Below are 23142 nucleotides of genomic sequence, written 5' to 3'. Positions count from 1 at the left end.
AATGGTGTAACAGCACACCAATATTGAAACTCATCTAAAATATCGTGCGGTATCAATGCAAGTATTTCTTCATTCATGTATGGTCTCCAATTAAACTGTAAAATTACAAAAACAATAAAATTTATTTAAATCAAATAATATAGTTAATTTAAATAATAATTAAAAATAACAGATTATACATACCTCCTTTTTGGCCTTAATGTCGATCTTCAGCCTGAACTCTTTAATGTTGTTGTGCACCAACCCCTTGCCTTCAATTTTATGCCTCCATCTGTATATCAATCAAAACAAAAATATGGCCATTTTGTTCAATAATTTTAATCAAAATAAATATTTTATAATTAATATTTTATATTAAAATAGAGGATCCATATTACCTTCCGGCAAGTGGAAAGTCAACCACAGTCCGACTAATCGGTGTCAAAAACGGAAGTCTATGCCAAGCCCATGATTGTAGCAGCAACAGACATCCACCGATTTCTGTTGTATTATTATCATTCACGACTAATGACGCCTTGCACATCTCACGATACAAGAATGCCAATATCGTCGATCCCCAGCTATATTGCCTACTATGCTTAAAATTTCTTAAAAAAAGAAGATACTGAGTGTGAACATACATACCAGATTTATAAGGCATCAAAATTTCCCCAATCAACTGTAATATATATGCTCGTGTTGCATATATAATTTCGTGCTCCATATTATTTGGTTGAAGCTGAAATTCATTCTTCAACCATGATAACCTCACATGCCACCCTAACTCATGTGACATTACCACCGACATCCCATTTGTTTGGACCCTGAGTTGCATTGCCACATCCTCCAAAGTTATCGTACATTCTCCACAAGGCAAATGAAACGTGTGCGTTTCTAGTCTCCAACGTTCAATCAACGCACTGATCAAACCTGACACCAACTTGTAATCTCGCACAAATGTTACATACCAAAATCCAGCCTCTTGCAAGTTTTCTTCTATCAATGGGTGTGGCTTGGGCACTTTATGTAGCCGAAGACGAAGGACTCGCTGCTCGTCCTCCTTCAATTAAATATTTCAAAACATTTATCACAATCATAAAATAATATTCAAATATTTATTAATTATAATTCATTAAACAAATATTTTATTCACCATTATTCCCAAATGACTTGAAATATGTTCATTGTCAAGTCTCAGCAGTGGAATTTGGTCAGCCATTGGAATGAATCTGTAAAAAAATTAAACAACAATATTTAAAAAATCATTTAATATAATCCAATATAAACTAACTAACTAACTAATTTACAACACAACAAAAAAATTTAAGAGAAAATCGCCTTAGTGACCAAAAATGCCTTATAATATACGATTTTAACCAACATTTTCCAGATTTGCCAAAATGACCAACAAAATCGCAATGCGATCGCTAATTCGCAACGCGATCTCCATTATCGCAAATTTGCGTTGCATTTCGCGTTGCGATAGTTGGAAATCGCGTTGCGATGGTATACAGTGTCGTTGCGATTTTCCCAATTCGCAATGCGAATATGTAAATCGCAACGCGAATTGGGAAAATCGCAATGCGATACTGACTATCGCAATGCGATACTTACTATCGCAATGCGATAATACAAAATCGCAACGAGATACTGACTTTCGCAACGCGATTTACATAGCGCCATTCGTATTTGCGATACTTACTATCGCAATGCGATAATACAAAATCGCAACGAGATACTGACTTTCGCAACGCGATTTACATAGCGCCATTCGTATTAACGCGTATTTTTTTTTTCAAATTCCAAGCACGAATTTTTTCTTAATAAATCGGAAACTGAACCGTCCACAGTAATCGCAACTCATAACCTCAAACCCAAAATCACAACACTCAGTCCCATCTCCATCTCTCACTCTCTACGGCGAAATCCGTCCCCATCTCCGAAGATTTTCGTCCCCATCGCCGGCGAAATCCCTCACAACCATTCACAGTCAAAAATCCCTCACAATCATTCAGAAATGGAAATCAACCTCCGAGGGTTAGTTTTTTTATTTTTATTTTGAAATTTTTGCATTATTTTAGGTTTTTCATATTGAGATTGATGATAAGTTTACTGGTAATTTCAATAATATATTAACCATTTCACTTAGATTTCTTATTAAATTCATTCGATTGCTGCCAATACTGCTAAACTGTTTAGCCTGTGAAGTTAGTATTTGTCTTTGTTTTGTCTTTTGGTTGAAGTAATGCAGAAGAAGAATAGTTTCGAGAATGAAAATCGCAACGCGGAAATAACTATCGCAATGAGAGAATCGCAACGCGAAATAAAAAACGCAACGCGAAACAAAAATCGCATTGCAATTTTCATTTCGCGTTGCGATTCTCTGGTCGCGATAGTCATTTCGCGTTGCGATTCTCTCGTTGCGATAGTCATTTCCGCGTTGCGATTCTCATTATCTCGTTGCGATTTTCATTTCAACCAAAAGACAAAACAGTGTTGCAAATTTTATTTTCAAGAATAAACTACTATTTATGTTTATTGTTTTTGGTATATCTTGACAGTGTAGTTTTTGGTATATCTAACTTGGTATGTTTATTGTTTTTTTGTAGAAATTTTTTTCGGCTTCATTGACATTAAGGAATAAAGTTAGCCTAGCCACTACAATTGCTTCGAAGCTTTCACCTGCACAAAGAAAATTGTTTGAAGAAACCTGCTTCGGGCCATGGCTGAGAGTACAGCATCCGGGTGGAGATGCTAGTTTGACCATTTGTGGCTTCAGACCATGATTAGCGATCTACCCGACAGTATACAACGTGGTGAGGAAGAGATATGGTTTCATTTTCCACCGGCGTATACTTGTTTTGGGCGGAAGGAGTTCTGCTTAATCACTGGTCTACGATTCGGACACGATGATGTAGGCCTGTACACTCGTCATATCACCCGCCCATCATGGTTATCCAGGGTTTTTCCTGATGAGTCAATAGAGAAGACGAACTTACACGTCGACGACATGAAGAAATTGTTTAATAAGAAAGATGGTTTTACTCGGATGAATGACGACGATGTTGTCCGAGTATGCCTTCTACTACTTTTGTATGACGGCTTTTTAGGCAGAGAGGCCAGACAACCTATTCCTCAGGAGCTAATATTATTGGTAGAGGACCTAAATGCATGGAATCTGTTTCCGTGGGGTTCGTATATATGGAAAGCTACCTGGACTAAGTTGTCGTCTGCCTTTGATGGCTGCAAAAGTTTGCGGGGCGATGGGTCGAAATACACTTTGTCATGCTTTGTTTGGGCCTTTAAGATAAGAATTTCTATATAATGTTTTCAAAATTATAATTAATTATTTAACAATTACTAATGTTTGTTATTATATTGTTTGTAGATTTGGATATTCGAGGCCTTTCCCGCCATGAAGACATATGCAATAAAAACTTCAAATGATATTCCCAGGGCTATTTCCTGGAAGAGGAAACGTCTGTTGGATTGGGAAGACTTAATACCATATGCGACAATAAATAATGTAAGTTAAAACAAATACTATCATATATAAACAAGTTATTAATAGTATACATTTAACTTTGTTTGAGTTTTTATATTTTTAGGAGGCCGACATTCCATTAATGAGACTGACACCCACAGAGGCTGAGCTTGCCACTGATTGGTGGCAAGCTAGTCAGCGTTTTCTTGATGGCACGAATGATGAGCAGCCTCCACTTCCTCCACTTTTAGAGCCATCACCTCACCCAGAGCCATCACCTGATCGACCCGACTATACACCTCTACAACGAGAGCCATCACCTATCCCGTCACATCATCGAGCCTCTTCTCCACCATCACCTCATGATAGGCGACCGGCAAAGATGCCACGACTTCTATCTCCCTATTCTCCACCTCCACGGGATGAGTCAAGGGAGTTACGTGATGAGGTCAATGCCTTGCGTGAGGAGATCGATACTCTACTTGATAACGATGGTGCATGGCGTGTGGAGGTGTCTACTTTACGTGGTGAGGTTGCCGCTCTACGTGAGATGGTAGTATCGTTGCAGAATGAGGTTCATACTCTACGCAACGAGGTAAGTTTAAGATTTTCCATATTTAACTTGATGATAAATTTACTCGTAATTTCACTTAAATTAACCATTTCACTTAGATTGCTTAGTAAATTTATTCGGTTGCTGCCAAAACTGCTAAACTTTTTACTTTAACATTGTGAAGTTAGTATTTGTCTTTGTTTTGTCTTTTGGTTGAAAGTTTGAAATATATTTATCTTTGTTTTCACTGTTTAAATATCATGTCTGTTTATTTACTGATATTTGTATTTAATTATTTATTGGACCGATAAGGTGGATGCTTTACGTCGGGTTTTTCTTGCACGACAGAGTTCACGCATCAGACGGCGTGCACGTGCTATTAAGTCTCCGTATACCCCAATAGTGTGAAGACACCGCAAGAAGAAGCCCGACTCGTCTGTCATCCCTCAAGAGTCCACTCCTATCGTTGAAGAGGCCCCTATCATTCCTCGAGAGTCCCCTCCCACCGTTCAAGAGGCCACTGTCATCGTTGAAGAGGTCCCTCCCACCATTCAAGAGCCCGATTCACATGGCGTCATATGTAGGATTCTTGAGAAACCCTCTGACGTGCCGGACATGATGGATTCAAGTTGGCTCTCGTATGAGTTACCGGCCAGTACAATACTGGTATCTGAAGAGGAGAGGAAACAACTACCGGACACAATTCTGGATAACACCCTTTGGGCTAAGACCGCAGTTGATTTTTATCTACATGAGCGAAGTCAGGGGTGTTTCACTGACATATGCAAGCTCAATGATGATATCTATTTGTTGCTTGATCAGTCTTGGTGGGGCGTATTATTAGGGGTCGAAGACAATGGCTATTTCGATGGAGGGTAAGTCTTATATTTTTTTATATTTTCATTTGATTATTTTTTTGTAAATTTATGTAAGTTACTAATATATGTCTTTTTTTGTAAAACAACATATTGATGCGTGGGTGTCACGTCTTCTAATAATTAGGAAACTTAAGGAAAATAAAATAAATACACGATATACAATTACGCCGATGTCTTTTAACGCCGTTCACTTGAAGAATCAACGAGATGAATCATTTGCGTTGGGCAATGGACAAGCTAAACTTTATCCTGCATGGTGGGAGGTCGATAAGGTTAGTGTTTATTTTAGATTGAGTTTAAAGGTATTCATAAATAAGTGCGCAAATGAATGAATTATTACTTATAATTGCAGGTGTTTATCCCTGTTTTAGAACGTAACCATTGGCTTCTCGTCGAGCTTCAGATCCCATCCCTTAAGGCAATAGTATATGACAGCATGATAAATTACATATCATTGGCTGATTTAAGAGATATTATTAAGGGATGGAGCTCTTATTTGGCTAAATTCTTGGATGCGATAAATTATTGGACTCGTTCTGGAAACAAGAAGCCAAAGAAGCTCAATATTACAGTTAGCAGAGACGAGACCGCACCACAACAAACGAAAGGACCCAGAGGGGATTGTGGTCCTCTTGTATGCTTGGCGTTGGACCGTTTGATCACAGGAAGTATAAAGTATCTACCTCCCACCGATATAGATAGAGCTGCAGTAGGCTTGTGGTTTCGACATTATATGGCTAGATCGATATATACGAGACGCTGCCTACCTGCATCCGCGTTATAAAAATGTCCATAAACAATTGGTATGTTTATAGGCTTGTGGTTTGAAAATGTTTGGTTAAGTAATTAGAATTCAATAATTTGTTGTTTGTAGGTTTTTGTTTGAGCAAATGTTTGGTTTATGCAGGTTAATCTCAGAAGTGAGCTGCGTGAAAATGATGTATGGCTGCAAAAGTTGATTCAATAGTAGAAGTGTTATTTTCTCTAATAATTATTGCTTATTTTTTGATTGTTTAATTGATTTGTAAAAGGTGATTTGTAAAAGTTGATTTGTTTAATTGATGTTAACATAATTCTTATTTGTGCTTGTTTAATTGATTGAAATGTAATGGTTGATTTTGTTGATTTCAATCTGTATTATGTTGAAGGCAAAAAGTACTATCGCAATGCGAAATGAAAATCGCAACGAGAGAATCGCAACGCGAAAATGAAAATCACAACGCGAAATTAAATTCGCGTTGCGATTTTCATTTCGCATTGCGATTCCCTCGTTGCGATTTTCATTTCGCATTGTGAAATTAGCGTTGCGATTTTCATTTCGCATTGCGATTCTCTCGTTGCGATTTTCATTTCGCATTGCGATAGTAATTTCCGCGTTGCGATAGACATTAAGATGATTGCCTATTAAGTGATAACAACTGAACAAATCATAGCAATTTTCAAACTCAAGTTACTAATACATGCCTAACTGAAAATGTTAAAAGTTCACACATAAAATCTACATAATACAACGTTTGCATTTAAAAATCACCTAAGTTAACAGTCCCAAAAGGTGAAGCCAGTTGTGATTGGGATTTTAAAGATGATTGCGATTTTGATTGCCTTTTTCTTGACACCATATGAGCTTTGGATTTTGATGATGATCCATATTTTGGTAGAGGAAAAGATGATTATGATGGCACTGGTGATCCACATGTCAACCTTGTATGACCACTTTCCTTGCACCGACTACATGTCGATCTCTTCTTCTCTTCACCCTTAGACGGTATACGATCGTGACTTTTTGGTCGGCCAGGTAGCCTTCTGTCCATGGCTGGTGGCAAAACTGTTTGTAAGTCACCTGGTATGTCCCACTCAGAAGGATGTGAAATAGGGTAGACAATCTCGGCATAAGTCTGTCGATATACTTCTGTAGTGTAGCAATCCATAGCGTATGTGCTTGAATCATCTTGGTTTAGATGAATAGCAACTTTTATAACATGGCCACATGGATAACCAGATGTTTGCCATTTCATACAACTACACGTCCTTGCATTTAGATCGACAAGCCCATTTAAGTTATTATCCAGTACTTCAAACAAAGTGTTTGAACATGGTTCAACTCTCCATGACGTTGACTTCACAACACGTTTCGTTATCTTTTTTTCAGTCCATGGTGTAACACGATGTTCCAATGTTCCTGTAAATTTAAATAAATAATACTTAGTAAAATATATGATAAGTTACGAATTCAAAGAAATAATACCTGCATGGTTTCTTTTCTTGTAGTACCACTGTTGAATAGAGGCTCGAAAAAACTCCATTAACATAGTAATGGGTAATTTCCGGGAATGACGACTTAGAGCGTTAATTGATTCTGCACTATTAGACGTCATGAAACCATATCTTGCTCCAAGTTGATGTACTCTTGACCATCTTTCAAACCCGACATCTTCTAGTGTTTGAGCACATTGAGGCAAAACACGTCTTAAACAGTTTATATGCTTATTGAAATCCACTTCCCAATAAGCCTTTACAGCCTTCCAGTATGTCCATTTGTGCTTTTTTATACCAGCAGACCTTGATTTTAGATTTCTATACAAATGAACACCACAAAGTCCATGAAAAGCATCTGGGAAACACCTTCTAACAGCGTTGTCAATTGAGTTTGCCCTATCGGATATGATTGTCAGATTGCTAATAGGACCTATGCAATCCCTAAGATTCCCCATAAACCATGTCCATGAATCAGAGGTTTCAGATTTGCCAACCCCGTAAGCTATTGGCAATATCCCATTGTTAGCATCCATGGCTACTGCTAATAAGTTTACTCCAAGGTATCGACCTTTCAAATGTGCTCCGTCAACTATAATAACTGGGCGCATGCAAGTAATAAACGAACGAATCTATAAAATAATATACACAAGAAATATAATCATTTAAATGTGAAATGCATGTAACTAACAGAAATGAGTCAACAAAATTATATTGATTTACTAACAGCAACTCAAAGCATCCATCTCTATCTGTTTTGATATGAGTTACCGACCCAGGATTTTTCAGCTTTAAATTGTGACAATAAGCCGGCAGTTGGGCAAACGATGCTTCTGGCGACCCCCTCAACAACTCCAAGGCATAACATTTGGCTCTCCAAGCTTGAGAATATGATATACTAATCTTGAACCGAGCATTCATGCCAGTCATAATTTCATGTCCCCGATATACCCTGCCATGCAAAAACATTAACTCAGCCAGAAAACCACCCAACACCTTTTTGTTTGTCTGTCTATGGTAAGGAAAAACTTGGGTTCTTGAACATGTATGCTTATCAATAAAAGTCCTAACTTGAAACATTGTGCAATCTTTTATCCTCTTTGCAATCATACGCCACGTACAGTTTTTATCAATCGTACACCTTGTTTCGAAACGATCTTTGCTTGATTTGTTAACTTTTAGTTGATAGCCATCTTCCACACATTTCGTATACAAAGCTATCTTCAAGTCTTCCTTTGTATCAAAACAATCATCTTTCTTGATACGAATAACTTTTGTGTAACAATCAACTGCTTTCTTTGCCAACTCTTCTTCCGGTAGCTGAAGTAATTCTGGCATATTCCAGTTATACTCCCGTGGCATTTTCTTTTCTTCGGGGACTTTTTCTTCTTCTTTTTCTTCTTCAGGATTATATGAATTACAGAATGGATGTTCAACATGTTCATTCACAGTCGTAACTTCCTCCTCATTATCATCAACAACATCTTCCTCGGCAACGGGTGTTTCATCATCAAAATTCGGGTATTGACCAATATCAAAATCATTACACGCAGGGTCTGTTTCTTCTTCTGAAACGTCATCAAAATCCGTGTATTGACCAATATCAAAGTTCGAGTATTGACCAAGATCAAATTTCGAATACTGACTAGTACTCACAATTTTTTCTCTTGGCTCATCATCATCTAATTGGTCAATACGAAAACCGGAATTTGGTGCTGAAAGTTGATTTGGATTTGGATTAGAGAAAGGCTGTGGGTTTTGCGACCCACTTAGTTGATTACTACCCGCTACTGACCCAACAATACTACTTCTAGGTTCAACAACATACAATGTAACATCATCACTTGAAACATTAATGTAAGAAATGAATCGTTCAACATCTTCATTGTCGGTTAACAAATAAACTTTATCATTTCTCTGATAAGATAGCCTAAATCCACTTAGGGGCTCTAAATTCAATTTCTTTGAAACACGTAACATTAGGGTTTCATAAGTTAACTTCTTTAATGACAGTTTTAGTTGAAGATTCATGGGTAAAGGCATATATAACACCATGAACATTCTCCTATGACCCTCCAAAACACAAATCTATCCAAACATGATCAACATTAGATGATTTCATGGTTGTAACTAAACAAACGAGATGCGAAACTAAGACCTGTTCCCGGATAGGGAAGGATGTCGTTGGATATAGGAACGGATGTCACCGGAGAGAGTGATAGATGGAGATGGAATGAGTTGCGATTTAGGGATTTAGGTTATGAGTTGTTGCTGCTGCGTAGATATATACACAAAAAATTTGGCTTGCGAAACTAAAACCTATTGCGAACTTTGAAACTCGCATTGTGATTCTGTATTATCTCGTTGCGAAAGTCAGAATCGCATTGCGAAAGGCAATCATTTGACCATCGCAATGCGAAATGCAAATCGCAACGATAGAATCACAATGCGAAATGAAAAAGGCAATGAGGATTAACATGCATAAATTTTTAACAATTATTGAATTCTAGGTACTTAACCAAACATTTTCAAACCAAAAGGAGTATATATGTTAACAAAACTTGCATTATGTGTATTTTATGTGTGCACTTTTAACATTTTCAGTTAGGCATGTATTAGTAACTTGAGTTTGAACATTGCTATGATCTGTTCAGTTGTTATCACTTATTAGACATTCATTTGACTATCGCAACGCGAAAATGGCTATCGCAACGCGAAAATGGCTATCGCAACGCGAAAATGGCTATCGCAACGAGAAAATCGCAATGCGAAATGAAAATCGCATTGCGATTTTCTCGTTGCGATTTTCATTTCGCATTGCGATTTTCTCGTTGCGATAGCCATTTCACATTGCGATAGTCTGTTTTGCCTTCAACATAAAGCAGATTGAAAATCAACAAATCAACTATTACATTTCAACACAAATTATGTACACATCAATTAAACAAATCAACATTTACAAATCATCTTTTACAAATCAATTAAACAATCAAAAAATAATAATAATTCTTATTTCTTCATCAATTATTGAATCAATGAATCAACAACTTTGTGACCCCGTACATCCATTTCACACAGCTCACTTAAGGATTAACCTGCAGAAACCAAACATTTGCTCAAACAAGACTTCCTACACATCTAAAACCTACAAACAGCAAATTATTGAATTCTAGGTACTTAACCAAACATTTTCAAACCAAAAGAAGTATATATGTTAACAAAACTTGCATTTGACTTACCAATTAACAATGGACACTTTCATAACGCGGATGCAGGTAGGCAGCGTCTCGAATATATTGCTCTAGCCATATAATGCCGAAACCACAAGCCTACTGCAGCTCTATCTCTATCGGTGGGAGGTAAAAACTCTGTGCTTCCCGTCGTCAAACGCGCCAAGCAAAGGCATACGAGAGGACCACAATCCCCTCTGGCTCCCGGCGATTGCTGTGGCGCGGTCTCGTCTCTGACAACTGTGACATTGAACTTCTTTGGCTTCTTGTGTCCAGAATGACTCCAGTACTTAATCCCATCCAAGAATTTAGCCAAATGAGAGCTCCATCCCTTGAAAATATATCTCAAATCAGACAGTGATATGTAATTGATCATGCTGTCATACACTATTATCTTCAGGGATGGGAGCTGAAGTTGGACGAGAAGCCAGTGACGACGTTCCAAAATAGGGATAAACACCTGCGATCATAAGTAATAATTCATTTATTTGCGCACTTATTTATGAACACCTTTAAAAAATTTAAAAAATAAACACTAACCTTATCGACCTCCCACCATGCAGGATAAAGTTTAGCTTGTCCATTGCCCAACAAAAATGATTCATCTCGTTGATTCTTCAAGTGAACTGCGTGAAAAGCCGTCAGCATTATTGTATATAGCGAATTTTTTTTATTTTTCCTAAGCTTCCTTATTATTAGTAGACGTGACACCCACGCATCGATATGCTGTTTTACAAAAAAATACATATATTAGTGAATTACATTAATTTTTAAACAAATTAATCAAAATCATATATAAGAAAAATATAAGACTTACCTCCCTATCCAAATAGCCACTGTCTTCAACCCCTAATAGCACACCCCACCAAGACCGATCAAGCAACAAAAACATTTCATCGTTGAGTTTGATGATGTCAGTGTAACACCCTTGGCTCCGTTCACGTAGATAAAAATCAACTCCGGTCTTAGCCCAAAGGGTATTATCCACAATTGTTTCTAGTAGTTGTCTCCTCTCCACTTCAGATACCGGAAGGGTACTAGCCGGTAACTCATACGAGAGCCAACTCTCATCCATCATGTCCGGAACCGGTGGGGGTTTCTCAATACTTCGATATATTACCCCATGTGAATCGAGCTCTGGAATGGTGGAAGGGACCTCTTCAACGATGACAGTGGCCTCTTGAATGGTGGGGGGGAATCTTGAGGGAGAATAGGGGCCTCTTGAACGATTGGAGGGGACTCTTGAGAGATGACCGGTGAGTCGGGCTTCTTCTTGCGGAGTCTTCGCACCATTGGGGTGAACGGAGACGTAATAGCACGTCCACGCCGTCTGATGCGTGAACTCCGTCGTGCAAGGAAAACCCGACGTAAAGCATCCACCTTATCGGGCCGCTAAAAAAATTAATACATAAATCAGTAAATAAACAGACATGATATTAAACAAAGACAAATATGTTTCAAACTAGCATTGTATTCACCCAAGTCATTATTCTATCATAGTTCACAAAATGCTCAGATAACATTCCAGAAGTAAGCACTTATATAAACATTTAAAAGGACAACATATATAAACATTCCAGAAGAAGAATAGTTTACTTTCGCAACACGAAACTTAAAATCGCAACGCGAAAATGACTATCGCAACGTGGAAATGGCTATCGCAATGCGAAATGAAAATCGCAACGACAAAATCGCAACGCGAAGTGAAATCGCAACGACAAAATCGCAACGCGAAACACAAATCGCATTGCGATTTTCATTTCGCGTTGCGATTTCATTTCGCATTGCGATTTTGTCGTTGCGATTTTCATTTCACATTGCGATAGCCATTTCCGCGTTGCGATAGTCATTTTCGTGTTGCGAAAGTAAACTATTCTTCTTCTGCAAATTGAAACTTGAATGGATTGCATTACTTCAACCAAAAGACAAAAACAAAACCAAAAACAAATACTAACAAAAACAGTTTAGCAGTATTGGCAGCAACCGAATGAATTACGAGTATGAAAAATCTTAAACTTACCTCGTTGCGTAGAGTATGAACCTCATTCTACAACGATGCTACCATCTCACGTAGAGCGCCTACCTCACCGCGTAATGTAGACACCTCAACACGCCATGCACCATCATCTTTGCGTAAAGTACCGACCTCCTCACGCAAGGCATTGACCTCATCACGTAACTCCCCTAACTCATCCCGTTGAGGTGGAGGTGGAGAACAGGGAAATAAACGTCGTGGCATCTTTGTCGGTCGCCTATCTTGCGGTGATGGTGGAGAAGAGGCTCGATGATGTGACAGAATAGGTGATGGCTGTCGTTGTGGAGGTGTATAGCCGGGTCAATCAGATGATGGCTCTGGGTGAGGTGATAGCTCTGGGCGAGGTGATGGCTCCCGAAGTGGAGGCTGCTCATCAACCGTTCCATCAAAAAAACGCTTACTAGCTTGCCACCAATCAGTGGCAAGCTCAGCTTCCGTGGGTGTCAGCCTCTGTAGAGGAGTGTTGGCCTCCTAACAATATAAAAGCTCAAACAAAGTTAAACGTGTACTAGTAATAACTTGTTTATAAACATATGGTAGTATTTATGTTAACTTACATTATTTATTGTCGTATACCGTAGTAAATATTCCCATTGTAAGGTTCGTTTCCTCTTCCAGGAAATAGCCCTGGGAATATTATTTGAAGTTTTTATTGCACATGTCTTCATGGCGGGAAAGGCCTCAAATATCCAAATCTACAAACAATATAATAACAAATATTAGTAATTGTTAAATAATTACTCATAATTTTGGAAACATTATATAAAAATTCTTACCTTAAAGGCCCAAATAAAGCCTGTCAAAGTGTATTTGGAACCATCGCCATGCAAACTTTTTCGATCATACAAGGCAGACGATAACTTATTCCATGTAGCTTTCCATAAATACGAGCCCCACGGAAACAGGTTCCACGCATTTAGGTCTTCTACCAATTTGATTAGATCATTTGGAATAGGTTGTCTGGCCTCTCTGCCTAAAAAGCCGGCATGCAAAAGAATTAGAAGGCATACTCGGACAACGTCGACGTCATCCATCCGAGTAAAACCATCTTTCTTATTCAATAATATCGTCAGGTCTTCCACGTGTAGATTCATCCTTTCCAGCTCAGGAAAAACCCAGGATAACCATGATGGGCGGGTAATGTGTCCAGTGTACCGACCTACATCATCGTGTCCGAAGCGTAGACCGGTGATTAAGCAAAACTCCTCCCGCCCAAAACACGTATACACCGGTGGAAAATCAAACCATATCTCTTCATCACGACGTTGTATAGTATCTGGTAGATCCCTAGTCATGGTTTGAAGAAATAGGTGTGTCAACATCGCATCTCCACCGGGATGTTGTACTTTCAGCCATGGCCCGAAGCAAGTATCCTCAAACATTTTTCTTTGTGCAGGTGAAAGCTTCGACGCAATTGTTTTGGCCAGGCTGACTTTATTTCTTAAGGTTAATTGAGCCGAATAAAAGTTCTACAAAAACAATAAACATACTAAGTTAGATATACCAAAAACTACACTGTGAAGATATACCAAAAACAATAATAAACATAAAGAGTAGTAGTTTATTCTTCAAACTTAAATTTGCAACACTGTGAATTTCTTATTTGTCTTTGTTTTTTGGTTGAAGTAATGCAATTCATTCAAGTTTCAATTTGCAGAAGAAGAATAGTTTCTGAAAATGAAAATCGCAACACGAAAATGACTATCGCAATGAGAGAATCGCAACGCGAAACTAAAATCGCATTGCGATTTTCATTTCGCGTTGCAATTCTCGGTTGATTTAATAAGCAATCTAAGTGAAATGGTTAATCTATTATTGAAATTACCAGTAAACTTATCATCAATTTCAATATGAAAAACCTAATAATAATGCAAAATTTTCAAAAAAGAAAATAATTAAAAAAACTAACCCTCGTTGGTTGATTTGGTTGATTTTCCATTTCTGATTGTGAGGGTGGCTTTGAGAGATGGAGATAGACGGATTTTGCCGGAGATGGGGACGGATTTCGTCGGAGATGGGTGAGAGAGTGAGAGATGGAGATGGGACTGAGTTGTGATTTTAGGTTTTAGGTTATGAGTTGCGATTACGGGATATACTGTGGACGGTTCAGTGTTCCAATATATTAATATTCGTGTTTAGAATTTAAAAATAAAATACTTGGCCAGGATACTAATGGCGCTTTGAAAATCGCATTGCGATTATGTATTATCGCGTTGCGAAAGTCAGAATCGCGTTGCGAAAGTCAGTATCGCGTTGCGAAAGTAAGTATCTCGTTGCGATTTTGTATTATCGCATTGCGATAGTCAGTATCGCATTGCGATAGTCAGTATCGCATTGCGATTTTCCCAATTCGCGTTGCGATTTACTTATTCGCATTGCGATTTTCCCAATTCGCGTTGCGATTTACTTATTCGCATTACGAATTGGGAAAATCGCAACGACACTGTAGACCATCGCAACGCGATTTTCAACTATCGCATTGCAAAAATGCAACGCGAATTTACGATAATGGAGATCGCGTTGCGAATTAGCGATCGCATTGCGATTTTGTTGGTCATTTTGGAAAATCCGGAAAAAGTTGGTTAAAATCGTATATTATATGGGATTTTTGGTCACTGAGGTTATTTTCTCAAAATTTAATATAATAACTTATAATATATTAAACTAATAAACTAACAAACTAAACTTTTTAAAATATAAGTTAAACGTAAATTTTCCCTTAAACAACTAATAAACTATCCTTTAATATAACTTTAACTATTCTTTAATATAACTTTAACTAATAAACTATTCTTTAATATAACTTAAACTAATAAACGATTTTTAATTATAATTTACTACTAAAAAACTAATTAACTAAATTTTTTATATAATATAAATTCAACAAATAAATATAACTTAACTATTTAACTAACACAAACTAATTACATTTTTTTATATATAACTAACGACTAACAAACTAACTAATTATTTTTATTAATATGTAACTATCAAACATACTAATTAAATAATTTTTTATTTCTATATGATATAACTTAAACTAACAATAAAATAATTTAAACTAACAAACTCATTATCTAATTTTTTGTTTTACCCTAATTTATAATAATAAACTAATTAACTAAAAATTTATAACAATAAATTAATTTAAATAATTATTATTTTATATAACTTAAACTAATAAACTATTTTTTATTATAATAAAACTTAAACTGCTAATAAACTAATTAACTAATTTTTTTATATAATATAATTTTAACAACCAAAATATATATAACTTAACTATTTAACTAACTACAAACTAATTAAATATTAGACTAACTAACACACTAATTAATTATTTTTTTAATATATAACCATCAAACAAACTAATTAAATAATTTTATATTTATGTATGATATAACTTAAAATAACAATAATAAAACTTAAACTAACAAACTAATTAACTAAAATTTTGTTTTACCTTAAACTAACTAACTAATTAACTAAAATTTTGTTTTACCTTAAACCATAAACTAAGAAACTAATAATTTAAAATAATAAACTAATTTAAATAATTAAAAAACTTACCTCGATGTTGTGCTATCCCTTTCTTCTTCTTCCTCTTTTCCCTTGCTCTCTTCTCCCTTTCTTTCTTTTATGTTTCACTCATTAACCCCATCCAATATATAATACAACCACCCACCTCGTCTGCTTCAATTATTCACCCTCAAATTGTCATTCAAGTGAGCTGAAGGACTGCAATAATGCAACAATAAGGGCTGCAATAATGCAACAATAACGACTGTAATAATGCAGCTAAATTCACGCTGCATGGGAGCAGAGGCGCAGCGAGAGCAGACCATAGGCATGCATGGCGACCTATCCCATGCCATGTGCATTGCCCATGCAAAGCACCAAAGCAGAGCAGCAGCTGGAATCACTGGCCCATGCAAAGAACCAAAGCAGAGCAGTAGCTGGAATCACTGGCCCATGCAAAGCACCAAAGCAGAGCAGCAGCTGGAATCACAACGTTGGTCGCCGGGCGTGCATGGCGACCTACAAGGTCACTGGGAGTGCATGGCGACCTACAAGGTCGCCCGGAGGGCATGGCGACCTATATGTTGGGGACATGCATGGCACATGCAGACGTTAAAACGTCCATTATCTCTGTGCAGCTCGCCCGGAAGGCATGGCGACGTAGTAGGTCGCCCGGAAGGCATGGCGACATACGGCCAACACTGTGGATTTCACCCTATTTCAACAAATAATATGGAGAGTGCATTATCTCGTGAATTATTTATTTTGAAAGCATTATATCGTGAGTTTTGCCGTAGAAAAACTGCTCAAGCTTGAAGTAGAAATTCTTGATTATTAATGGCTGTGGTTCTTTGAATTTAGCTTCCATATTTTGAGACCCACTAGCGGATAAGTAGCTTGGCTATTATTATTTTATTATTCAACAATAGTAATATCCCCATCCATTCACCGTTTCCCACTCTTTTTTAAAAGTCGGTAGCTTTGGGCCCCGTGTATTGAATCCAATACAGTTTCCCTGTCCCTGTAGGATCATTGGCAATTGGCAAATTAGAAAACCCAACATGATACGCATCAAATTGCCCAGTGTAGTCGTAGAAACACGGTCGCCACTCGATTTCATCCAACCCCCACCCTCTATAAATATAAAACACTGCCAGTCTCCCGAATTCGTAACCCAAGCCTCAAATTTCCAAACCTCCTCCAGAAAAAAAATGGCAAGTTCCTCCTTTATTCTGCTCTTTCTTTCCCTTGTATACATGGGTTGTGAGGCCGGATCTCCTGTGGCTGCAAGCTCTCACGCCTCCAATTTCATCAAGTCTTCATGTAGTACCACTAAATACCCAGCCCTCTGCATCCAGTCCCTGGCTGCGTTCGCCCCTTCCATCCAGCAGAGCCCACGGCAGCTGGCTCAGACAGCCCTGTCGGTGAGCCTGGACAGGGCGAGGGCCACACAGGCATTCGTCTCCAAGATGAGGAAATTCAAGGGGCTCAAGAAGAGGGAATACGAAGCAATCAAAGATTGCATTGAAGAGATGAGTGAAGGCGTGGACAGGCTGAGCAAGTCTGTGCAAGAGCTGAAGCACATGGGGCAGGCCAAGGGTCAAGATTTCTTGTGGCACATCAGCAACGTGGAGACGTGGGTTAGTGCTGCACTGACCGATGAGAACACTTGCTTTGATGGGTTTGCGGGGAAGGGTTTGGATGGCAAGGTTAAGGCCTCCATTAGACGTCGTGTCATCAATGTCGCTCAGGTCACCAGCAATGCTTTGTCTTTGGTTAACCAGTTCGCATCCAAGCAGTAAAGTTGGAAAAAAGAAAGGAAAAGTTGGTCCAGCGGTGTCAGTTTTGTCATGTGGTTTGGTCTGGAATCCCGTTTTCAAATGTAACAATATGAATATGAATGAAGTTTTTCTTAGCAAAAGGATTGTTTTCTCATTGCTCTAGTGGACGGTGCTTAGACTTTGCTCTGTTTTATTATTATATTTTTGGTGTTTAACTGATTGAACTGTATAAGTGGCTGGGTTGGAGCATTGAATTAACGAATTTTCACACTAGTCGCCGTAATTTACGAATTGGTCGAAGAACCCACGTGTAGTTTTCCATATTACTAGTTCACTGTCTTCTTTACTGTAAGTATATAACATTTAAAACTAACACCGTATAAACTCGTTGAGTAGCTTCCATAAAATAGTGTTATACTCTCTTAAGATATATTCGAATATTTGTGTCTGCAAGATATAAATAGATATATATATATATATATATATATTATTAATGACTAAAAATTATAAACAACTACTAATATACAACCTTTTAATCATCCATGTCGTTCTAAAAAAACTAACACCTTATCAACAACAATTATAATTAACATTTGTCAATGAGGATTTAGCATAATAGGTTGAAGTTTTAAATTCTTTTAGAATTATTCAATTATTAGTTTAATTACACCTTGTAACAAGTAATTCTGCTAATAGTATATTCGAATATGTATTTATAAATTGTAATTTTATGTTAAAACCTCAATTATTCTATGTCAGAAAAAAATCAATTATTCTATGTCAGAAAAAAATCAATTATTCAATCAATGTTAGTTAAATTCTTGTCTACTTTGTAAATAAAAAAGAAAATCAAATTCAACATATCAAGTGATCTCAGTGATCAAAGTTAATATTATTCTTTCTAGATATATTGAGTTTAAGTAATTAAGTTTCCAGGTTATGCGTGTTTCTATGATTAAAAAATTTTAAAATATATATTACTTGTAATCACCTCAGATTATATAAAAAATCAAATATATTGAACGTTATTAATACAAGGGAGGTAAGGTTTTCTAGATTTGGCAAGTGAGAGTTTTGAGTGTTAAATTTGAGAAAAAATGAGCTAAAAGTTTGCCAAATTTGTTCATGTAATTCAGATAAGAGAACTACTTCCAACACTGCAATTCGTTGCCCAAATCCGAAGCATTGGATGCTCCAATTTGTGGACCACATATTATTTATAGTTTTTTTATATAAAAATAGGGGACGAGTTATCAGAGATTGTACCTACATTTAGTGTATTAAAATGATATTTTTTTTAAGATTTAGATTTGATCGACGGTATTATTTGTAGTTAATTTAGACAATTTAATACTTTTTTTTACTGAAAATACATACATAATGTAACAAAAAAATGCATATAAAATGGGAAAAATATGAAACTTACAAATTAATAGGATCTTATAACAGTATATTTCTTTCTTTTTAAAAATTTAGAGCAGTGTTTTGTTATCTCTAAACATTATTATTATTTCTTCATAATTGAGAATTTGAGATGATAGTTGTACTAAACGGTTAGAAAATTAGGATAAACCATATTGATAAAAATTTTAGAGCATTGTATTTTGATTATTAAATTTTTAAAACTTGTAATATAATTTATGAACTTTTTAATTCATTATTATTACGATTATTATAGTTAGTTCCTTTAAGAAAAGTTGACGCGATATGATAAAATTTATTTTTTGTTATTTCATTTTAGCTTAAAAATCTCTAAATTTAAAATTTGTCTTCTTTCAAATTGGCATCTGTTACTCAAATTACATACGTCGTCAACGTTTAGTGTTCTTTCTCTCATCGTCATCACTAAATGATTCCTATTCTTTTCCCCTTTCCCAGTTCTTCTATTTAGATTTATCAGAAACCAACAAAAGTATTGAACTATTGAATCATTTTTGTCATCATTTTTATAATTGTTCGATGGTTTCTCCTATCCATAAGACCATCAAACTAGTCTTCTTCTTTTTTCTTTCTTTCATTCGATTCAATCTCATAAAAAAAATCTTTTAATCTCATCAAATCCCAATCTAAATTAAAAATTAAAAATAAAAATTAAAACTTTCTTACTTCATTAGTTGAAAACTTAGGGTCTGCTTTGTTTCACGTAAAATATTTTCTCATTTTTCAGTGTTTGGTTGGAAGGTCAATGTAAACATTTTCTTGGTTAATATAATCTCCTTGTATTTTTTGAAAAATAACTTACAATCTGATTTTTCATAAGCCATTTTCTAAGTTTTTCACTTCAAAGAATAAATATTAAAAATAATTTTATTTATTTATTTATTTATTTAATATTAATATAATATTTTAATATCATTTTAATCAAAATAGTAATTATTAAAATATTTAAAATATATTTATTAATATTCTTAATAATATAATATTATAATTTTAGTATTTATAATAATATACTCAATTATATTATAATAATATAAGATACTATATTTTTTGTTTTAAAATATTATAAAATTTATTAATTAATTAAGATATTTTAATAAAGATATTAAAATATAATTTTATTTTAAATATATGAAAATATTATAAAATATATTAAGATATTATCTAATAATATTTTAATAAAAATATTTAAAATATATTAATTAATAATTTTTAAAATATTATAAATAGTTAATATAATTTATAATATATTTTGATTTCAATAGAGTATATAATAATCTTAATATTTTTATTTATAAAATTATAAAAAAATATTTTAATAATAATGAATAAATTATTATAACATTTCAACAATAATAATATAAAGTTTTTATGATAAATAATATTATTCATTGTATTTAATATTGTAAAAAATAATTTTTAGAAAAATCATCAATTAGTGAAAAATAGTTAACACAACATTTTCCAAATACTACAAAACGTTTTCCAGAAAAAATAATTCATTTTACAAAAAGTATTTTCCGAAAAATATTTTCAGTAAAATAAGCAGACCTTTAATTTTTATAGTGGTTGTCAATATGGAAGCTTTGGGTTATTTAAGATAAAATAAAAAATAGAGTTTAACATATTACATCAAAATTTTAATAGAATTTAAAATAATGATCAAAATAATAGTTAATTAAAAGTTAATGACTAAAATACAAATAGTCTAAAAGTTTAGAGATCATTAGTGTTGTTTACTCTCAGGAATGAATAAGAAGGTGATCGTGGTTGCGTGTGAAAAGAGAGAGGGTGGTAAAGACGGGCTGTCGGGAGCGTATATGGACTGGAGAGTGGGGTCCTTCTCTGACGCAGGCCATGTGAGACCTGTTTCTCTTCTGCCTTTGTTAACCAAAGAAATTTTAAGTTCACAAGGACGGAACAAATAACTTGTTCTTTTATAGCATCGGTATAAATAACTTTGAATTAAATGGAAAATAAAGAAATAATGTTTAGGTCTGTTTATTTATTTATTTTATTGTGCTTTGTTGTTAAGTTACACGAACCATCATCCACAACGCGAAGTCAAAGGAGATGGATTCATATCCATGCAATGCATCCGTTATTGATATTTGATGATCATGTGTCTCTCACACTCAAATTCATGGGGTTGTGTTTAATATATTATCAATGCTAAATTTATAATTATTTGGATTTATCTTTTCAAGAAAGCATGTTGTGGGAAGATTAACTATCATTGTTACTAATAAATATTTTGATTTCCATGATGAAAAAGATGGACTTTGGTAAGAAATGTAGGGGCTGGATAAAATACTGCATATTAACGCCTATCATTGCAGTTTTGGTTAATGGTAGACCTTCAAATAGTTTTAACATAAAGCGAGGGTTGAGACAAGAATGTCCTTTATCTCCGTTCCTATTCAATATTGTGGGCGAGGCCTTGAGCTGGCTCCTAAATAAAGCTGTGAATGTGGGAGTCCTGAAAGGTGTTTCAGTGGGGATTAGTGAACTAAGTTTGTCTCACATTCGATTTGCATATGACCTTTTGGTGTTTTCAGAAGCTAATTTTGAGAAGGTTAGTGTAACGCCCCAAAATAGGGGTTAAAAATTTCGGGTTTATTTGATTTGGACCTTATAATAAATCCTCTTAGCCCAAGAAGATTTTGACTCAAGTGGCATTTGATTTAGGCTTGGGTTGAGCCAACAAATAATAGAAAGGGTGTTTTTAATATGGACACTAATGTGAAGAAACTAAGGAAGTAATTAACCCATTTTTCAAATGAAAGGTTGATTTCCCAATTAATGGGATGATATCATGTATAAAACCCCCACCTCTTTTTCATCATATGCTTTGTCTTCTTCCTCTCTTCTTCTTCATCCTTTTCCATTCCAAGTCAAGCTAAAGCTTGAATCTTTAAGAAACTCAAGCCTCTTTACAGAATTCCAAGATAAGAACTACAACCTTCATCTCTCAAGCTTCCATTTAAACCCTCTTTTGCAAGGTTCGAGTAAGTTAACCAAAATTGGGTTTTAGAGGGGTTTATGGACTCTTGAAGTTTAATCCGTTTTTGGGAGTGTTTTGAGTTGTAGGATCGTTTTAACACATTCCTAAGTTCAAAAATGAGTTAATAACTCATTTTCCAAGGTTTTGATTAGTGCAAGAGCAGGGCGGGGCTAAAAACTCTATGGGCAAGGAAAAGTTGGTCCTTGGGTGATTTGAGAACGTTTTTCAGTCACATAGCTTCAAGGTAACATGATTCTAACTTGTCCATAACACATCTAGATCATCGTATGAGCATTTTGGTATGTTTTGTTCATGTAAGCATGCTAGAGCAAATTCATGGTGAAATTCGTATTTGCGTGTTATAAGCTTGAAAGTTGACACCTTCTCACCTCTAAGACCTCAAATAAAACTCTAATAAGCTTTACTAGTCTTAAGGGAGTGAATGGGTGTGATTTGAGTATAATTTTGTGCTCAAAACAGAGCACCCGAGTTCATCATTATCGGTACTAAAAGAATATTACCGATATTGTTCTTTGTGAAAGGCTAAAACCCAACATTTTATAAGGGCAATATTGATACCCATTCAAGGAGTATCGATACTCGGAGTCCAGTATCATACCCAGATGGCCAGTATTGATACTGAGGCCTTTTTGAAAACATCGAAGCTGATTTTGGTATCGATACTCATGGGAGTATCGATACCCAGGGTAGAGTATCGATACTCCCCATAGGGGTATTGATATCAAGGTATTTTTTCTAAACATCGAAGAAAAATTTGTTATTGATACTCATTAAGTATCGACACTCAGGGGTCCATTATCAATACTGTTGGCAAAGTATTGAACCCACAGTGTTTTTTTTTTGACAATTTTTATAAATTGCTTTCAGTGATCGGGTTGATTTTCAAATTTGTATAAGCTACAAGTATCCAATACAAGTGAAAACAATCAAGATAACTCATTTATCACCTAAAAATCAAACAAGTTAGG

General features: G+C 35.5%; 1 protein-coding gene across 1 annotated transcript; it reads left to right on the top strand.

The window, feature by feature from the left end:
* The first annotated feature begins 17087 nt into the window (after positions 1 to 17087).
* On the top strand, positions 17088 to 22646 carry LOC120124917 (21 kDa protein-like). Its single transcript, XM_039143474.1, has 2 exons — positions 17088 to 17734; positions 22636 to 22646. Exon 1 carries the CDS (start codon positions 17143 to 17145, stop codon positions 17731 to 17733), a length of 591 nt encoding a protein of 196 aa, XP_038999405.1. The 5' UTR covers positions 17088 to 17142; the 3' UTR covers position 17734; positions 22636 to 22646.
* Positions 22647 to 23142: the final 496 nt, after the last annotated feature.

This window comes from Hibiscus syriacus, unplaced genomic scaffold (genome assembly GCF_006381635.1).
Source record: "Hibiscus syriacus cultivar Baekdansim isolate YM2019G1 unplaced genomic scaffold, ASM638163v2 tig00110429_pilon, whole genome shotgun sequence".
In the NCBI taxonomy this organism is placed as follows: domain Eukaryota; kingdom Viridiplantae; phylum Streptophyta; class Magnoliopsida; order Malvales; family Malvaceae; genus Hibiscus; species Hibiscus syriacus.
Note: the sequence above shows the minus strand (reverse complement) of the source record. Positions and strands in the feature narration are given on the sequence as shown.